At 44.0% G+C, this 19,688-nt stretch overlaps 1 protein-coding gene and 1 pseudogene across 1 annotated transcript; both read right to left on the reverse strand.

Moving 5' to 3' along the window:
• Positions 1-554: 554 nt before the first annotated feature.
• Positions 555-15,334, reverse strand: MIER2 (MIER family member 2). The gene is made up of 8 exons (XM_044685364.1): positions 15,253-15,334; positions 12,438-12,589; positions 11,234-11,315; positions 11,056-11,150; positions 4,172-4,296; positions 3,784-3,920; positions 2,489-2,927; positions 555-2,203 (listed from the first exon to the last, which is right to left on the reverse strand). Exons 1-8 carry the CDS (start codon positions 15,332-15,334, stop codon positions 2,182-2,184), a joined length of 1,134 nt encoding a protein of 377 aa, XP_044541299.1. The 3' UTR covers positions 555-2,181.
• LOC123232575 lies at positions 10,008-10,547 on the reverse strand (annotated as a pseudogene).
• Positions 15,335-19,688: the final 4,354 nt, after the last annotated feature.

Below are 19,688 nucleotides of genomic sequence, written 5' to 3' on the forward strand. Positions count from 1 at the left end.
CAGGGTCACACAGCTGGGAAGTGTCTGAGGCCAGATTTGAACCTAGGACCTCCCATCTCTAGGCCTGACTCTCAATCCACTGAGCTACCCAGCTGGGCCTGTTCTTAGCCATATCCACTGCTTTCTGTCCTTTTTCTAATAATTTTTACTAGAACTAACTGCAAAAAGGTTTGGAAGCAGTTACTTATTTCCACAGGTGGCAAAGGATTACTGGAAAAAAAATACCTCTTCTAGACCCAGCTTACAAATGACATCTTTTGTGATCCTTTCCAAAATGGGGCAGGAACTATAGTTATCCATCCACTCCTCCCAAAACATCAAAGACAAAACTATTTGGAGAAGACAAGCCTAAGGCTTGCTAGGACTCAACCCTGGACTACCTTGAGTCAGGGAACCCAAGTCCTGAGCTCATAGGCTCTCGGTAATGCCCAACAGTATGTGATCAGCTGTGGCCTAAGAGGACCTTAGCTCTAACAATTTAGACATGCATGGCCTATCACCGCTCTGGTATGGCAGCATGGCTTCTCAATTTCCCTTATGACAAGGACACAGAATTGACTTCAAATCAAATTTAATAAATAACGGCGAGGGCTATTGAAGGCAGTTTTCACTTCACAGTGTGGTCCTTAGGGGAGGGTTTGAGTCTGGCCCTCAGGAACAGCTCAAGGGAGAAAAACAAATGTGCTTCATGACATATGGACCTTAGGGGGGCAGAAGAAGCCATGGCCCCTGCCTAACCTTCAGGAGCCCACTGATTTGTAAACAACAGAAATATAAATAAATGGGGAAAGAGGGATAGAAGAAGAGAAAAAAAAGAACAAGGCCCTCCAGCCATTCTGCAGAAAACAAAATCAAGGCTTGGAGGAAACATGGGCATGGATAAGTGCCCTCTCTATATTGCCAGGGGGAGGAGGTCACTTGCCTCCTTCCCAAGAGCCTGCAGCGATTCTGAAATCGAGCTGTGGCTGCAGCTTGCTTTATGCAAGCCAAGAGGCTGGACACTCCCATAGGGTCCCCAGCCCTGTTGCTCAGCCCTGCAGGGGAGGGCAAGAAGAGGGTTTAAAGCCAGCCACCCCTCCCTCCCTCCCTCCATTTCACATGGAGTGGAGAACTGGAATCTCTGGGCCTACTGGGCACTCTGGAGCAGAGGAGGCAGTGGGCTTGGGAGGTGAGGTCATTTGACCAGGGCCAGTGGCCACTGTGACACATGGGTGGTGGGAGGCGCAGGGAGTGAATGTAAAGTGCTGCTTGACCTGAAGTGGAGGGGAGCTGACAGGAGTCACTAAGGGCCCAAACACAGTCAAGAGGTATATGGCTCCAAGTCCGGCCCTGCCCCCCCCTTGCCCCCCACATTATTTGGCACCATGAGCAGCAGCTGGCCATCCTGCTGTCCTCTCTCCACATGCCCCTAGGGAGGTCCTTCTCCAGAAGGGAGTCTTTCCCCTTGCCCAAGCCTTGATGCTGACAAAGTCAGGAGCTGCCATCAGGCTAGGGGAGATTGCTGGTGGAAGGGGCTGGGCCAGGTCCCACTCACCCCCAAAGGCCGCCTTCCACCCCCATTGGGGGGAGTGACTTTGACCTTTTCCAAAGGTCCTGGGGGTCCCTCTTCCGGGCCAGGCTGGCAGTCTCAGCAGACCGCTTCCAGAGGGCTCATCCTTACAGTGGTGGCGCTGTCCAAGAGGCCATCTTGTCCGCTGCCAGCAACGGAAGTCCAGGGCGGGGGCTGGGAGGCCTGGGTCCTCCTTCTTCCCACCCCCAATAGGCTGCTCTCTAGCACCCACTCTACTCTGCCCTGGGAGTTGCTACCAGACTTCAAGTTGAGCTGAGGGGCTGGGGACCCTGCCAAGCACTGTTTCAGGGAACCTTCTCTGTCCCAACCCTGGTGTGTGGCTGTGTGGCTGTGTCTGGGGACGGGAAAGGTCAGTCATTGAGGGCCCAGCAGGCCCAGAGTTCCTCGTCCCCCCCTTAATTCCACCTTCCAAAATGGAGGAGCTAACCAAGGCCTGGGAGGAGCAGGATGGAAGTGGGGGTGGGAGGGCTCTGACAGAGGCAATAGCAGGACAGGCCTGGCACGGGCAGAATGGGGAAGAGAAGTTGTTGGCCAGAGCCCTACAGTCTGAAAACAGTGACGCGTTAACAGAGAGGAGTCTTGGTGCACACACCTGTCCCCAGATGAACAAATCAACAGGTCATCACGTTACAGCTGTCAGAAGAAAAGAAAAAGAGGGTTATTTTCATTCTGATAGGAACCACCCCTGCCTGCCTGCTTGTCCTCACACTGGCACTAGGGTCACAAGAGGCTCTGCAGGCTCCTGGCCCCCCACATACTGACTGGCAGGCCAGGTGCAGTTCTAGGGCACCCTCTGAGCTGCCTACTTTTTGTCCCATGCCTCCCAGGTACTAGGCAACCGGAGAAGAGGTTTGACTGGGAGGAGGCTGGGGAAGGAGAGAACCCTGTTTAGGGGACTTGGGATGGGGGGATGCTTACTGTGACAAGGGCTCAGGGTGCAGCACAGGGGCTGGGCAGGCGGGGTGGGCAGCCAGGAAAGGATTTACATCCCCGATGCCAAGGAGTCCAAAATCTGTGACTGACAGGGCCACTTGGGCAGGGGCCACAGCTTCCTCTGGGTCTCTGTCCAAATCCACATGGCTGGAGATGAGAGGCAGCTCCTCCCCAGGGAGTGCTGCAGGCAAAGCCAAGTCCACTGCCAGTCGCCCAGCAGGGGCTGGACCCAGCTCTGCCTTGTCAACTTCTGGCAGTGGATAGAAGCCTACATGAGCTGGGGTAAGGGAGCGCTGGGGCAGAGGGATGCCCGAGGGCTCCTCAGCTGGGTCCAAGGAGCAGTTGGCCTCTGAGGGTGTGCTGCATTGACCGGACTCATTCAGGCTGCCCAAGCTGCAGGCTGTACTCTCCACACTGAGGGGTTCTGGGGGAAGGGAGGGGAAGACACAGGGATTGGGTAAAGGGGAGACAACTCCACGTATACACACCCCTCAGGTCCCCCTGGCACCCTTCCTTCCCTAAGACTTAAAGTCCTAATACTGAGGCACTGATTCCTAGGTAGAACCAGTTTTTGAACACTTGAGTGACGGGGAATTCACTACCTCACAAGGTAGCCCATGCAATTTTCTGTCTCTCACTGGCACATTTCCTGAGAAGCAGCCATTGTAGAGAGGAAAGAGTCCAGTGTTAGAAATCAGATAACCTACATTCTAGGCCCAGTTCTGCACCTGACCAGATTTTGGCCTTGGGCAGGAGACAGCCTTTTCAAACGTATCCACAGTAAGGCAGGATGGGGAAAGGAGAAAGAAGAGTGTAAGTGGACACAATTAGGTAGTGGGGTTGCAATGGATTGGTAGGGAAGAGGCAAAAACAGCAAGAAGGTGCTCCCTGGGGGGCAGCTGGGTAGCTCAGTGGAGTGAGAGTCAGGCCTAGAGACAGGAGGTCCTAGGTTCAAACCCGGCCTCAGCCACTTCCCAGCTGTGTGACCCTGGGCAAGTCACTTGACCCCCATTGCCCACCCTTACCGAAGTACAAGGGTTTAAAAAAAAAAAAAAAGAAGGTGCTCCCTGCCTTTCTCCGGCCTGGCCTCCTCAGAGGTCTGCCCTACTTCTGGGGTATGATGCAAAGCCCTGAGGTCAGACTCACTCCCTTACCCCCTCAGGGCACTTTACTCAATGTTGCTAGTAAGCAGCAGAACTAGGACTAGAACCCAGGTCTTCTGTCTCCCAAGTATAGAGTTCCTTCCATTCCCTGTATCTCTACTTCCCCTTGGGAGTTACCTGTGCTCTCCATCGCTAGGTGGTCTTGGGGAAAGGCTGAATCCAGGCAGTCGGTGGCAGAAGGGACAGGCGGGGAGCTCCGTGAGCGGCCAGAGCCTTCTACCTCACCACTGTCCAAGTCGTTGTCGGCAAAGTCCCTGTGGAGCAGAGAGGGCACCATGAGGGCATGGGCTAGGACCTCCCGAAAAGCTAGTCGGGCAGCTTCTTCCCCACCCCCTCTCCCAAAGAGCTCCTCCCAAGGAATGGAACTGGGGGACCCCAGGAAGCTCTAGCCCTCCCCTCCGGCCTAGCAAAGGGGTAGGGAAATTCCAACCAGGAGCCCACCGCCAGTGGTTCCCTGGGGCCTTCATGACATTACTGATGGTACTGTGAGAAGCTTTTCACGCACGTGGCTCCGGGCTGGACGTACTTCTTCCGGCCGAAGCGGGTCTGCTGAGTGAAGTAGTCGTATCGATCAGACTTCTTCCACATATAGTAGTACTCCACGCACTCACCCACTGACCGTGTGCGCACCTGGGGTGAAACCACAGAATCTAAGAGCTGGAAGACTCTACTAGTCCAACCCACATCTCACCAAGCAATCTTTTTCACATGGCTCAAGTGAACATCCAATCTGTTTGAAAAACTTCTGTTAGGAGGCTCTCACCAGGTCCCAAAATAGATCATTGATTTTACTCTTGGGACAGCTAGAATTGTTAGGAAATGTCTTCTCACACCATACCTAAATAAATGTGCCTCTGTGATTTCCTCACTGATAGCAATACTTCCCTATCAAGGGGTAGGAGAACAAGTCTCTCATCTCTCTTCTACCTGATAGCTTTTTTAAAACTTAAAAAAAAAAAAAATTCTTATCTTCTGTTAGAATTGATACTAAGTAGTTGTTCCAAGGTCAAATAACAGTAAAGACTAGGCAACTGGGTTAACTGGGGGCTACAACTTACCCAGGGTCACACGGCTAGGAAGTGTCTGAGGCCAAAGTTGAACCCAGGACGTCCCATCTCCAAGCCTGGCTCTCTATCCACTGTGACACCTAGCTGCTCCCTGAACCCTTCAAATACTTTGAAAAGAATTATGATTTAAGGTTCTAAGGTATGCCCTATCCCTTGGCCCTGACTCTAACATTCCATGTATGTGCTTATATATATACAAACTGTCTGCCTGTCTCCTCCCTATTCCAACTTGGACTCCGGACCTTGTCTGTTCCCTTAGCTGTGACCTGGACTCCACCCTTAGCTTCCTATGCATTCATGGCACCCTCTCTGTTCTGTTTCTATATTCATCTTGTGGCCATACACGCATGATTACTTGATTTCTATGTCCTACTGTTACCTAGCAATAGGTGCTAATGAATCCAGCCAAAGACATAGATTTATTCATATTCGAGATCTGTTGCCCTTCCTCCACCCCCTCCAATGAAGGTGATTTTGAATGTTACTTTTGTAGCTTCAAATACAAGAATGAACAATGAAAATGGAAGTATGTACTAGGTTAATTAGCTAATTTCACAACATCTCAAAGTTCAGTATCTCCAGCCCATAAGGGGATAAGAGGAATACTTGATCATACACAGTAGTAATGTCTCTTTGGGAGGGGAAGAGCCATACTTTAGAACCTTGAGGATTCTTGGAAAATTCTGTTTAAATCTAACAATTTAAAAAAATTTCAGGAAAAGCAACTCTGAATTACTCAAGAGAGAGATTGGGAGCAGGGGTTTTGCTCCCACTCCAAGCAGCAAAGACAAAGGGTCAAAATATTAACAACAGCATCTTTTCTGGTAACAAGTACTAGAAACAAAGGACTGTCTAAACAAATTCTGGTACATTAATGGAGAAGAACATTATTAGACTATGAGAAATGCAGAATATCATAAATACAAAGAAATATGGAAAGGATATAAAATGAAGTAAGAAGAACCAGGAAAAGCAATATGCAAAAGTAAACTGAGAACAAGAATAATAACAAAACAAAGGAGAACACTACAAAATTAGGACCAAAGAAATATGAGAGGCCTCCCCTTACCCTGTCATACTCTACTTCTACTGCACATCATAACTTTTTCAACGCTATTTAGCTTTGCTGAACATTTCCCCCTTCTTGTAAAAATTCTTTATTCCAAAGGATGAGAAGGGAATGAGTATGAAATGATAGGTGATATAAAAACCAAAGTTGGGGGTCAGGCTGGAACTGCAATCTTGAGAATCTTCCCTGGCTATTGGGGCAGGCTCACTTTTGAAGTTCACACTCTCTTTTGAAAACTCTTACCTTCTGGCTGATACTAAAGCAGAAGAGTAGCAATTGGGTTAGGTGACTTGCCCAGGGTCACAGAGCTAGGAAGTATCTTAGGGCAACCCAGGTCCTCCTCACTCCAGGCCTAGCATTCTATTCACTGTGCCACCTAGCTGTCCTTTGCAGGTCGCACTCTCTTAAGAGCAGCAGTTCTTAACCTGCAGTCTGTGAACTTAAAAAAATTTTTTAAATGATGATTTCAACATAATTAGATTCCTTTGACATCCTATGCGTTTTATGTATTTAAAAAAAATATATATATTTTTTTGTTGGAGAAAGGATCCTTAGGCTTCAGCAGACTCAAAGAAGGCAAAGAGTATTGAGAGGCTAAAGGATACTTGCCCAGGGTCAGGATGTGTCAAAAGGGAACACATTAACCCAGATCTTCCTTGTTTGGAGGATAGTTCTCTATCCACTCTATATCACCTGCTTTTCCAAAATGTAACATCAATAAAAACTTAAATTATAATTTGTTATAACAGTAGATAAATTTTTATGAATTAAGAAACCGTCACCATGATCAAATAGGAAAGTGCAAAGCACAAAGGAAATAAGTTCTGATCCCATCTTTGGAAGCCCTGCTTATTTGGCCTCAGATTTCACGACTTTAACAAGGGCTTGAGGATCTCTTCCAGTTTTAAACCCAGTCATTGAAAGAAAGGCCCAGCTGATGCTGCCATTCTATTTCTAGGGTTTCTTCCAGGTCTGACTTTCTGCTTAGTTGTAGATTTGGAAAGGAGTTCAGAGGTCAACCCAACCCATACCTGATAGATGGCTTCTCTACAATGTCCCCCACAAGTGTGGATGCTATCTGTTTGAGGACAGCCAGTAAGCAGCACCTATCCAAAGCAATTTTGGACAACTGGAAGCATGTCTTCCCAGTTTTTTCCTCTGAGATTCAACTCAGTATACCCATATCTTAATCTTCCTAACGGAATATTACTATCTTGATATCTCCCTCTTCCCTGATCTTCCTGCAGCATGGAGCATGGCTCCTCCAGCCTCCCCTGGGGTGCTGCCTCTCCTCACCAGCCATACTTTAATGCAGTAGACTGAATACAAAACTCCAGAGGGCTTAGTGAGGCCATTAGGATTGACACTTCCCTTTCTATGTCATATGCCAAATTAGGATCAAAATAGCTCTTCCCTCTCAGGACTTCGGGAGGATCCCAACAGTGAAATAAAAAACTGTGAAGCACTTTGTAAACCAATAGTAGCTCTTCTTATTTCCAACATGTGGCTGCTCTTAATGAAATTCAAGATGAATAGGACCAGAAATTTAAATACAGGAAGGAAACTTGGAGACTACCTACCCCTATTCTGTCTCAGTTTTATAGATGAGGAACCTTAAGGCCTAGAGAGCTGAAGGGTCTTGTCTCATAGCAATGACAAAGAACTGGCATCTGAACTCAAGATCCCCAGGGCTCAAGGATGGGGGGAGATGGTGGTAAAAGATATCCATATAATATGCCACTTGTTAAGCTGAGTTATCCCCCTGCTGGCTCCTGAATCTCTTGATTCATCTTTCTTTTCCTAAGTTCTGTAACTTTTAGCTATCCTTAGAGCTAGTGACAAAAACATTAAAGCAAAATAAAGAGGGACCTCTCCAGCTCTGTTTACAATTCTGTGACAAATCGTAACCAAAGAGCATGTGTCTCTTCTCAGTGTGCAAGGGGGAAATTCAAACAGCCCGGTTCTTATTCATCTACATGAAAAGAGCAATCTCCTCCCATAAAGCCTCTCTAATTTTTCAAGAATCAGTTCTTTTAACCTTTCTTCTAATCCTGGCCCTCTTCATGACTCCATTGATCAACTCTTCCTGTTAATTTCCGAAGTCTACTCTCCTCTGCCTTCCTCATCCACTGTATTCTCAGGAAACCATACTCTACTCAAAATTTCCTTTCTTCCTATATTTTCCAATTATCTTCACTTCTATCTTCTAGTCGAATCCTAGCTCTCTCTCGAAGACAGCATATCCTTTTCTACAATTAATACTAGCTGCCTCTCTAATACCAAATTATATAACCTAGAAGCAATGACTATATTCTTTGTTCCACACTGCCACTTCCAGACCTTGTGTGCCATTATCATTTGGCAACCTTCTCCTTCGAAGTACATACCTTCCATTTATACTAGCCAATGGAGAGGTTGCTGTCACATGCCTAGTTCTAGGGCAACAGCCTCACTTTTCCAATGATTTCAGTACTTGGCTTGGGCTTCTCCATTCCTATTTTTGTGCTTACCCTTGGTGACTTCAATATTCACACTGATGACCCTTTCTCAGCCTTCAGCCTCACCATGACCAGATACTGTCCCATCTCTTCTTCTTTGGTTGTAACTCTGGCCTTCTAAGCTCCACCAGCCAACTTTACTGCAAGCCCTGGCCCCTCAGTCATTCCCAGTTCTTTCAGGTGATCATCTCTTTCTAGTCTCTGACCAGTTCAGCAATTCTATCCTTGAATTGCTCAACCTTGTATAGCCTTTTTAATGAATCCTTAAACCTGAGTCATCTCAGCCTTTCTCAGAGAATATGAACTCTGCTCAAGGGAGTCACAAAACCATGTCAATTAAATCCAACACAAATTCATCTTGTCTAACATCCACTGGACCAAATTTACCTCAGATTGACTCCCTATCAGAGTCCCAAATTCCTTCCCTTTCTTGACTTCATATTGTTTCTTCCTTGCAGATGACTTCCCTTTTGACTTTTCTAAGACACATGCTCTGAGAGCCTCCCTACATACCTAAAACCTTAGCAAACTAGCTACTATATCCAGTCATTGTGCTTAAATCTCCCCATTTTCCTGCCATTCCTTCCAGCCTGAGCTTTTTGCCTAAGACCCCAGAAAGAGGCTTTGATCCAGATTATCTCCACTTTCTCAACCTCTCTTCACTCATCCATCCCATATCATTTGGCAATTCTGACCTCAATCACTTCATACAAACTGTTTTCTCTCAAAGGTCACCCATTATTTCAGAATGGTGAAATACTTAATTTCGCCCTCAGTTTTCCTCCTCCAGTTCTCAATATCTCTTGCTCAGACTCCTAACCTTCCCTTCTGGCATGCTATTCTCTCTTGATGCTCAAACCTTGTTTCCTTTGTTGGTTCAATGTTTTCCTCTCTCTCTAAGTATGGGTATTCCCTATCCTTTGTTCAAGGGTCTATTCTGTCAGTGCCTAGTCTCTTTTTGCAATTTCATCTACTTCCATTCAAGTATCACCTCTATGCCAACAGACTCCTAAATTAAAAAATTTTTCCCCTCATGTCTGACATTAACTTCAGCTCCTTTTCTCCAACTATCTGCTATCCTCCTCAAACTCAACATATTGCAAGTCAAACTCATCTTCCCCTCTAAACAAAGTCCTCCTCTTCTTTCAAATTGCTATCAACCAAGCTTAGGCATGCATTTATCATCCTTTGCCTAAAAGACATCCTATCAATTCTGAGATCTTGGGTTTCACCCCTTTGCCCTACACTCCTCCTTCCAAATCTTTTATCCATTCAAGCCATTTTATACAAAGCTGACAAAACAACTATCCCAGGGCAAAGGCTGCATCACTTTTCCTGTTCAAAAAGCTTGGTTGCTCCTTATTATCTATAAAACACAAACTTTTCTTTTTTTTCTATAATAAATCAGTGTTCATTAATGTGGTTCAATTAAACAATTATTTTTGTGAACTTCATTACATGCACAGGTTAAATTGTATTCATTTATACCTACATTTAATTTTAAAATCTTAACTTCCCTGACTCCCCCTCCACCCCATTTTACTGTTAAGAAAACAAGTCAGTTTAGAAAATAAAACTGAAGAAAAATAACTTGAAAGGATTGACTATTATTACATTTTTGCTACACAACGGGAGGCTAAAACCACAATAACTTATAAACAGAATACAGTCATGATTCTGAAAATTCAACAGAGTTTTTTTCCTGGTTTAATTTCCTTTTGATGCCTGCCATTGTAATAGTCCTCAGATCAATACTCACACACCATTAAAAAACACCAGGTAAACCCAAGGATAAAGCCAGTTGCTTGTGTTTAGGTGAGATTCCAATAAGCCAATATGGACAGATGGTCATCCCCCCCAACCATACACTTCACATACACACAGGGTAATCTGAATGAAATGCCAATAGTACTTCTCTTTTACTATGGCACAAATGAGGAGCAAGGCTAGAAAACCATCCAGAACAAGTCAGCATCTCCAGGGTTACAATGGTGGGATCCGAACGAAGCCATCTTGCATCTGCTTTGCCATACTCTTTCCATAATGAAGCAATTATGCCATCCGAGTCTGCCACACTTCCTACTAAAGACAAGTAAACAAAGGGACCCTCCAGTGTGAAATGCACTAGGGCCTGACTGCAGAGCCAGACTGAGCCAGACTAGCCCAGAGATCAGCAGCACCCACCCCGAAACCCAAATAGCTGCCCAGTGCATAGCCTGCCGCCAGCTGAGCGGCACACAGGAGCATCAAGCTGGCTGCTACTGAGCTGCCTAAGCCATCACAAACTTCTTTTCAAAGCATTCAAGACTCCAACTTACCTTCCTAGTCTTATTTTTACATTATTTACATATATTACCTTATTTGCATTATGCACCTTGACGTACTAGATAAAGTACAATTGTCTATCCAATTAGACAATGGGTTATTTCCTAGATTCAACATGTCACTTCTAGTTTTAGTGCCACGGGCTGTCTCCCCATGCCTATGATACATTAAGCTCAAGGTTCAGTTCAGGTGCAATTTCCATTACGAACTCTTCTTTGATTCTCTGAGCCTGAGGTGAACTTTTCCCCCTTACCTCCCTTAGTGCCCCAATTCAGACGATAATTCTGTGTGTTGCTTTTTTCCGCCCCCCACGTAAAATATAAATCCATCTTAGGGCAGGCCGGCCCCATGTTATTTTTTTATCTCTGGCCCCAGCAGAGAGCAGGAGCTTAAGAATTATTTGTGGAATTCCAAACTATGGGCTCTGTACCTTGTTTGCCTGTATCAGATGGAAATTTTTCCCATGGACCCTGAAGCCGTGCTCAAAATTCCTACATTCTTCATCACTCCAAGCACAAAGTTCATCTGTAATAAGAAAAGAGTGGGCTGTTGGCTGGGGCTCAAAGAAGCCAAGTGAGCCAGGTAGCAACAGACAAGCCCCCCCTTACCTCGGATCACTTTCACGTTGAACCGCAGCCGCCGAAGTGCCTCTTCTACGTTGAAGTTGCATTTCACCAGCTCATATAGGGCCTGGGGAAGACAAAAAAAGGCCATGGTTGAGTCCTCCACATCGAAGACCTCTAGGATCCCAAGTTGAAAACGACCAAGTTACTACCCTTGATGACAAATCCCTGGAGCTTTGGCCACAAAGTGCCAGGGAATAGAATCATGTGGTTTTGGGGACCTACCCTCCACTTCCTAACTCACTTCTGGTGGTCAGAGAGACAATCCTGGGAGGTACAGATTGTAGAGCTGACCTGCTGATATTAATAGCCAGGGCCAGGGCTCCAGTCTGGTACCTTACTTCATTATTAGTCTTGACAGAGATACAGCCATATGGTTGGGCCCCTGGTATTATGAAGTATCTCCAGTTAGGTACCAAAAGGATTATAGAAACACAGCACTAGAAGGGACCCCATAAACCATCTGGAATATCCCTCTCCTGCTTCATTATAAAGGAAACTGAAGTCCAAGGCCTAGAAAAAAAATGTAACCATATGGTTTAGATAGAGGTAAGGAGGGAATCTAAGCAATTTTTCTTTGACTTGTTATAGAGAGGGATGCTCTAGGCACCATCAAATACTCTCTCATTAAACCCAGGCATAGAACTTTAGAACACAAAGCACAAGGCCATCAGCAATGTCCCAATGGGTCAAGCTTTGTGCACCTTCCAGGTTGCCATGTTGGCTTTGATGACAGAGAGTTATGTTATGGTCTAGGGAAAGTCTTGGCTGCCTTTTATGATGACAAAGTGGAGGGTAAAGAGAGGCCCCACACATGCCAACGTCCCTATAGTCCGTTATGTATCACACATACAGAAAATCATCAAGCCTTTTGTTAGCTGGTTCATATTTACAGACCATCCTAAATTAGTTCTCTACACATTTACTCCCAACTAAACAAATTAAGACAGATGACTTAATTGTTAAGATTATAGACTTGAGAGCTGAGAGAGATTTAGTCCAATTTCTTCATTCGAAAGATAGGGAAATTGAAGCCCAGAGAGACTGAACTATCTAGGGTTATACATGCAAAAAGATCTAAAATGCAGATCCAGGTTCTCTGACCCCTGGCACACAATGCCTTGTTCTAAAACAGTTCAGGTACCCTTCCCAGAAGCATGGAAGCATCTTTCCTCCCACTCAGGCTCACCTGCTCATTGTCTTTCACAGTTACCCCAACAGGGATCTGAGAGCTGGCCATCTCCTCCCACTGCCGGTTCACTGCCCTGTATAGAAACTCTTCTACTTCCCCTTCAGGAAGGACATTGGGATCCCAGAGCAGCTGGTCTTCTTTCTCATAGACTGAGGTGAGAAAAAGGAGAAGGAATGCATTGTCAAGATGACAGTTCTTGCCCAATTGGACCTAAATAGGCAGGGGTGCCAGGGTCAAAGGGCATAAACAAGAAATTAGTCTGCACAGGCAACATGTTGAAACATGACTTAGGGTTGAAAGTTTATCCTCAACAAAAATTTTGTAACAAATTGGGATAATTTTCTTTCTACAATAACCAGCATCACTTCTATGTTTTTCTAGCAATATTTAGCAAGAATCTTTTTGACATTTCATATTCATGGGCTATACCAAACCTTTACCACAGATTAATATACTCTTCATCCTGGCATTCAAGGTATCATCAACCTGCCACCTTCTTCCCTTTACAGCCTCGTATGTACTACACTGGGAAACTCAAATGCATCCACTAACTTAGTGGCATACTGAATACATCCTGAATTTAACTACCATTATGTTTCTATTCCTGTTGTCCCATATCCTTAGAACAACTTCACATCCTGGAAAGGAGGGAGACATCTGGAAGGGTCTGCTTATTTTATTCAATAGGAAGAAGATAGGAAATAGAAGATAAGGAGGGCAGAGAGCCACTGGCTATTAAGATAATTTACTCCTATGAAGAGATCCAGAGAATTGGGGAGGAGGTATGTGGTAGAGAGAAGATAGGGAAATTGAAAGCTAGGCAAACTGAGTAAAAGCAAGTCAGACTCCAGTGCCCACATTCTGCTCTGGGTCTACTTTTAAATTTATCTGCCCCAAGCTCTGCCAGCCCAGCTGGAAGGGTTAGAATAAGTGAATCACCTCTGTAGAGTCTGTATTCTGCCAGCCAACTTTTGGTTTCTGGAAGACAAGGTCCCTACCAATTGCCTGCAGTCTCATACTGGCAGGCAGATAAATAACCCTAATTCCCATTTAGGGTATGTTGTTGCTTTAAAAGTTAAGAGTTATCAATGTCGCTCTGAAGATTTTACTAAAATCCATTTGATGGGAGAAAGGATGATGGGAGAGAAGTTGTTTCTTTTCAGATCCCTGAAACCATGACTCCAACTGGAAGATGACACATTCCTTTTTAACCTTTGTACCTGAAATATCCCAAAGGGGAAGAACAAGAAAGGCTTTCAGAAGTCAAGTTTACAGGTTGAATTCAGGTCAAAGCATAGGAAAAAGACCTAACAGGGTTACTGGCCCAGGAAAGGATCCTGAAAAGGAATCTCAGACCTTTCTTCTTCCCTCAGAAATCAAAGAGATACACAGCCATCTCAGAAGTGATTAGGCTAATCTAAGACTGGTAGTCATCCAATTTTTGTTTAAAGTCTTCCAATGAAAAGAAATGCAGGCATATTTCAGTTTTAAAAGGATCTCTTAACTGTTAAGATGCTTTCACTTATATACCTCCCCACTATTTCCACCTTTTCTGTAGGGACTAATAATCAAATCCACATTACCTTTGTTGTATGTTGATCAGATGGAAGTCAGTCCCTGGCTCATTTTTCCCTACCTTTTCACTGTTGCATTATACGTTTTGCAACTGCTATTCTATTATTAACCAACAGCCCTTCATATTAAATAGCCCCATCCCACCACCAGAAATGACTTTTATATATTGTACATTTACTTATATGTTGCATGTGTTTGTTCCCTCCAACAAATTATAAGTTCCTTAATGGTGAGCAATAGTTCATTTAGTCTTTGAAACTCCAGCTCCCCAACACATGCCTAGAACCCAATAGGTGCCTAATAAATGCCTAAATTAAACTGACCCTCTTCAGCTAATTCTTCAATGTGGAGCCTAGAAGAAAACTAGATCCAGAAAACATCTAGGATATGGTCTCCCACTGACGGTGAGGAGTGTTTCCTTTTGTCTTTGTGTCTAGCATAGTGAGCATTGTCCTTTAAAAATGACTGTTTAAATGAAATGTCACTGAACTGGCTGGGACCTCTCGATCCACTCTCATTACTGCAACCATTGCACTTATGAGTTCATGAGTGAGCTTCAGAATAAGGGTGTAGGGAGCAAAGAGAAAGGCAGTTTAGGCTTGTAATTTCATCAGAGGATGGAGGCTGATGGGCACCTTGTAATACCTCAGTTTCAAGAGTTGGAGACATTAATGAAGAAGAGGACCAAATGCACACTGTCTTCTAACTCAGGCTAGTTTCTCTCTATTTACTAGGGTACACTGCCACCTCTCTAAAATCTTTCTTTTTGCCTTGGACCTGTGATTGTATGCAGAGAAACATCTGCTCTGGTGCTTAGTTTGAGAGGAACCAAGAAGTCAAATAATTTGCATCCAAGGTCATAAAGCCAGCATTTGCTAGAGGCAGAACTTGAATGCAGGGCTTTGTACTCCTTGGCTACCTTTCCAGCTTTTACTCTCTGCTGTCTCTCAGTCTATCACTACTAGATTTCATCCTGTGACATGTGGCTCAGTGCTCTAGCCTGCTGAATTATAACTGTATCCTATGTAACTGAATGTGTGAACCGCATCTCCCAAATCTGGGTTAATAGAGCAGCTAAGCATGCTGTCCATATCTCTATCCAAGACACTGATAAAAAATGTTAAACAGCACAGGGCCAAGCACCTATATAGCCCTGGGGCACTCCAGTAAAGACTTTTCGAAACCGACATCAAACCATTAATGGCCAATCTTCTATACCTCATTCCCCTCCACATACTGGACAGTCTAATAACATGGACTTTGGTGATGTTCTTCACTGTATCTCTCATCTCTGGACCCTTCCACTGGCTGTCTTCCATGACTGGAAAGCTCTCCCTCCTCATTTCCACCTGCTGGCTTCCTTCAAGATTGCTTGCATCCCACATTCTATAAGAGACATGTTCTCATGCCACTTTCCCCAGACCCTGACTAGTCTTTCCAGTGAGATGACTTCTGCAATGGACACTGTATCTAAGTTGCATGTACAGAACTGTTTGTACGCTGTCTCTTCCATTAGAATGTTGAGTTCCCTGAAGATGTTTTTGTCTTTTGTATTTCCAGTGATTAGTAGAGTGTCTGGCACATAGTAATTGATTAGTAAGTGCTTGGTGCCTGCCTGACTACTCTTTGGATTCAACCATTCCATTATTTCTAAATAGACCTAATGATACTATCTTCTAATCCACATGATTCCAGTTTTTCCCACAAGAATAACAGTAGACATTTAAAAATGCTTTAGAAGCAGCCTTCTTCTAATCTACCGACCTAGTTATCCTGCCAAAAAAGGGAAATGAGGTTATTAGTCTGGCATGACTTGCTCTTTCCCCCAACAATTTATTATTTATTTACTTATTACATTCATAAAAAATTTTTTTTGAGTTTAGAATTCTCTCTCTCACCCCTCCTCCACCTATTAAGGCAAAAAGTGGGGCATTAATTAATTATTCATGTGGATTTATGCACAACATATTTCCTTATTAGCCACGATTGGGAAAAAAAGCAATAAAAATAAAGAAAATAAATAAAAAATTATTCTATGAAAGACCTCTGGAGAAAATTATCTGCATTCAGACTTAGTTCTTTCTCTGCAAATGTATAGCATTTTTCATCAAACATCCTTTGGATGTGTCTTAGATCACTGAACTTCTGAGAATACAAGTCTTTCATCATACAATATTGTTATGATTATGTAGATTATTTTCCTGGTTCTGCTCACTTTTCAACAGTTCATATAAGTCTTCCCAGGTTCTTCTGAAACCATACTGCTCATTATTTCTTATGTGACAAGAATATTCCATTACAATCATATACAACTTGTCCAGTCACTCCCCAAATGATGAGTTTCCCCTTGACTTCTAGTTCTTTGCCACCACAAAAAGAGGTGCTATATTTTTGTACAGAGGTCCTTTTCTTCTTTTTTTGGTCTCTTTGGAATACAAATCTAACAGTGGTGTTGCTGGTTCAAAGGGTATGCACAGTTTTATAAGTTCAAAGTTCCAATTTGATCTCGAAAAAGGTTGGATCAGTTCACAATTCTCCCACAAATCCCCCAATAGTGCATTAGTATCCCAATTTCTGATTTGCTATTGTTGAAACTATGCTGATCACCGCTTCCTCATATAGAGGTTCATTAAACATGCTTTTTTTAAAATCCTAGAATTTAGCTTAGAATTGAAATAAAAATAACTTCTTCACTTTTTAAAAATAAGAATTGAGTAGCTCTGACAACTATGGCTACTATCCCATCCATCTTTAGCAACAGTCCTATCTTTTTTCTATGATCTTTCTCTTTCCCCACAAATAGCTTTAAAAATACTTAAAAAAAATACTTAGCTTTTTCAGTCAAATTCAACTTATTCTAAGCTTTATTATTACTGATTGTTACAGAACTATACTGTTTTTGTAGTCATCATCCATTACCTGCCCTGACTTCCATGTTCTGTATGTCTCTTAAAACCCAAGTTGGTAGGGAAGAGCCAAGTCAAGATAGCAGAGTGAAAGGTCAAAGCTGCCAACTCTCCCAAAACTTTTCCTACAAAAATGACCACAGAAAACCAAAAAGAATTCTGAGCAGGAAAACACTTAAAAAAAGAAAGTTGCAGTAAGTCATCTTCCCTGCCCAAGACAATTTAAGAAGATAGCAAGGTCTGAGGACACTGATGTAACGGCTGGCCAGGATTGCCAGCATGATAGAAACAACACTGGCTATGGATGGTCGAGCTAGTAGTGGTCAGAAAGAGATCCAAAGGACTTCCAAACTTGTACTGGATGCAAAACCAGAAATTTGACAGTTCCTTCTCCCATTACATAGGTCCAGGTTCCAATTCAGGGCAGACAGTAGTAGTCAGTCAATTGATGTTTTGAGGGAGTAGGGGCCCTACCTTGGCAAGGACCAAGAGGGCAGTGACCAGAATGCTCCTTGATGACACCAAACCAGAAGCACCAAAAAACTGAGTACAAAGAGAGAGTAATCTTAAAGAAGACCTTTGTGAACAGAGAAAGGCTAAAAAGAAAGAGTAGAATAAATGGGAAATGAGATTTAGGGGAACACAGTAATCATAACTGTGAATGAAATGAACTCATCCATAAAATAGAAGAGCATACTATTAAGAGAGTGGATTAAAAACCAGAATCCCACAATATGCTATCTATAAGAAACACATTTAATGCTGGAAGATACACACAATGTAAAGGTAAGGAGTTAGGGTAAAAGCAGGAGTAGCACTCATGATCTCAGATAAAGCAAAAGTAAAAACTGATCTAAACAAAAGAAATAAGGAAATTACATCTTTATAAAAAGTACCACAAACAATGAAGTAATATCAATATTAAATATATATGAACCAAATTAGCAAAGCTAAATTCCTAAATGAGAAGTTATGTGAATTATAGGAGGAAAAAAGAAAGTAAAACTATTATTAGTAAATATGGAACCTCAACCTTCCCCTCTTAGAATTATATAAATCCAAACAAAAAAGAAACAAGAAAGTTATTTAGCAAGGTGAATAAAATTTTAAAAAAGATAGCTATGATATATTTTTGTAGAAAACTGATGGGAATAAAAAGGAATATTACCTTTTTTTCAGGAGTACATGGCACCTTCCCAAAAAACTGACTCTGTAATAGAACAGTGATGGTGAACCTATGGCACAAGTGCCAAAGATAGCATGCAGAGCACTCTCTGTGGGCATGTAGCTGCTCCCCCCCCACTTTGTTATTAGAAAAGCAGAGGGCCTCTGGTAGAACTGCTCCCTTCCCCCTCTTCCATTGTGCCTGATGACATTTTTTCACATCACCCACCCCTTTGCCCAGCAGTCCAACGGGAACACACAGCAGGTAAGGTGGGCAGCTCAAAGATGGCAGAGCTAGAGGGGAGCAAAGTGTTTGGGCCACTCCCCTCTATCTCTCTAAACTCACTGAGGGACATTCCTCACTTCACTCACCCTTCCACCTAGCAGCCCAATAAGAGTGCTTTTCCCTTACCCCCTGTGGGGCAGGGTGTGCCCGGCACATGGGGGTGGCACTCTGTCTCTAAAAGGTTCACCATCACTGTAATAGAGTAATAAAAGCCTCACAAGCAAATGCAGAAAAGCAGAAATATTGAATGCATCTTTTGGGGACCATAATGCAATAAAAATTACCTCCAGGGCTTCCGGGTTAAGATGGCGGCAGAGTAAGAAGCAGCTCTAAACCTCTCCTGACCGAAACACACAAAACTCCTCAAGGGGACATAAAAACAAGTCCAGACGAACGGAGGAACCCCACAACAGGACACAGCGTGGAAGGTACGTGGAATCGAGACATTTCCAAGCTAAAAAGGGCTCTCACTCAAGCGCAAGCTGAGCAACCGCCCCACCCCCACCCCCTCCACACTCTCCTATAGCTCTGAACCCAGCTAAAAAGAAATAGAGCAAGTTTGGGGCACCCATCGAGTCATCAGCAGCTCCGGGACCTGTTCCTGAGAGCAGCAAGACTTAGGACCCCATTAAGTCAAGAACGCACGCGAAATCTGAGCGCGCGCGCGGGAGCGGACGCTGGGAGCGGAGCGCCGGCTGAGCAGAGGCGTGGGTGCCGGCTGAGCAGAGGCGTGGGTGCCGGCTGAGCAGAGGCGTGGGTGGAGGTAAACACAACCAGGAACTAAAGCCTAAGTGGGGAACCAGTGCAGACGGGTATACGACTGTGGAAGTAGCGCCCTGAGACTTGTAAAGAAACCTCCTGCAGAGGTTCAAGCAAGGGAATCCACCAGGGGGCTTGACCTTGGAAAAAACTAGATCTCAGTCCTCAGGAGCCAATAGATCTCAGACAGACACTGAGAGCGAGGATAAACCTGAGAAGCTGCTGGGCTAATGATGGCTAACCAGTTACAGGAAATTCAGAAGAGAAAGAATAATAACAAAAAAAAGAAGTCTTTAACACTCGACAGCTTCTACACAGAGAAAATCCAGACAACCGAGCAAACAGAGGAGGAGAACAAACAACCATCCAGACCCTCCCCAAATAAGGAAAACTCCTCACAACCTATGGAAGAGTTCAAATCTGAGATTTTGAGGAAAATGGAAGAGATCTGGCAAGAAAATAACAGCTTAAAAGGTAGAATCTTGCAACTGGAAAGCGAGGCTCAGAATCCAAATGAACTGATAAGCAAATTGAACACAAGAAATGACCAGATTGAAA

The sequence above is a fragment of the Gracilinanus agilis genome, chromosome 1, assembly GCF_016433145.1.
Source record: "Gracilinanus agilis isolate LMUSP501 chromosome 1, AgileGrace, whole genome shotgun sequence".
Lineage (NCBI taxonomy): Eukaryota > Metazoa > Chordata > Mammalia > Didelphimorphia > Didelphidae > Gracilinanus > Gracilinanus agilis.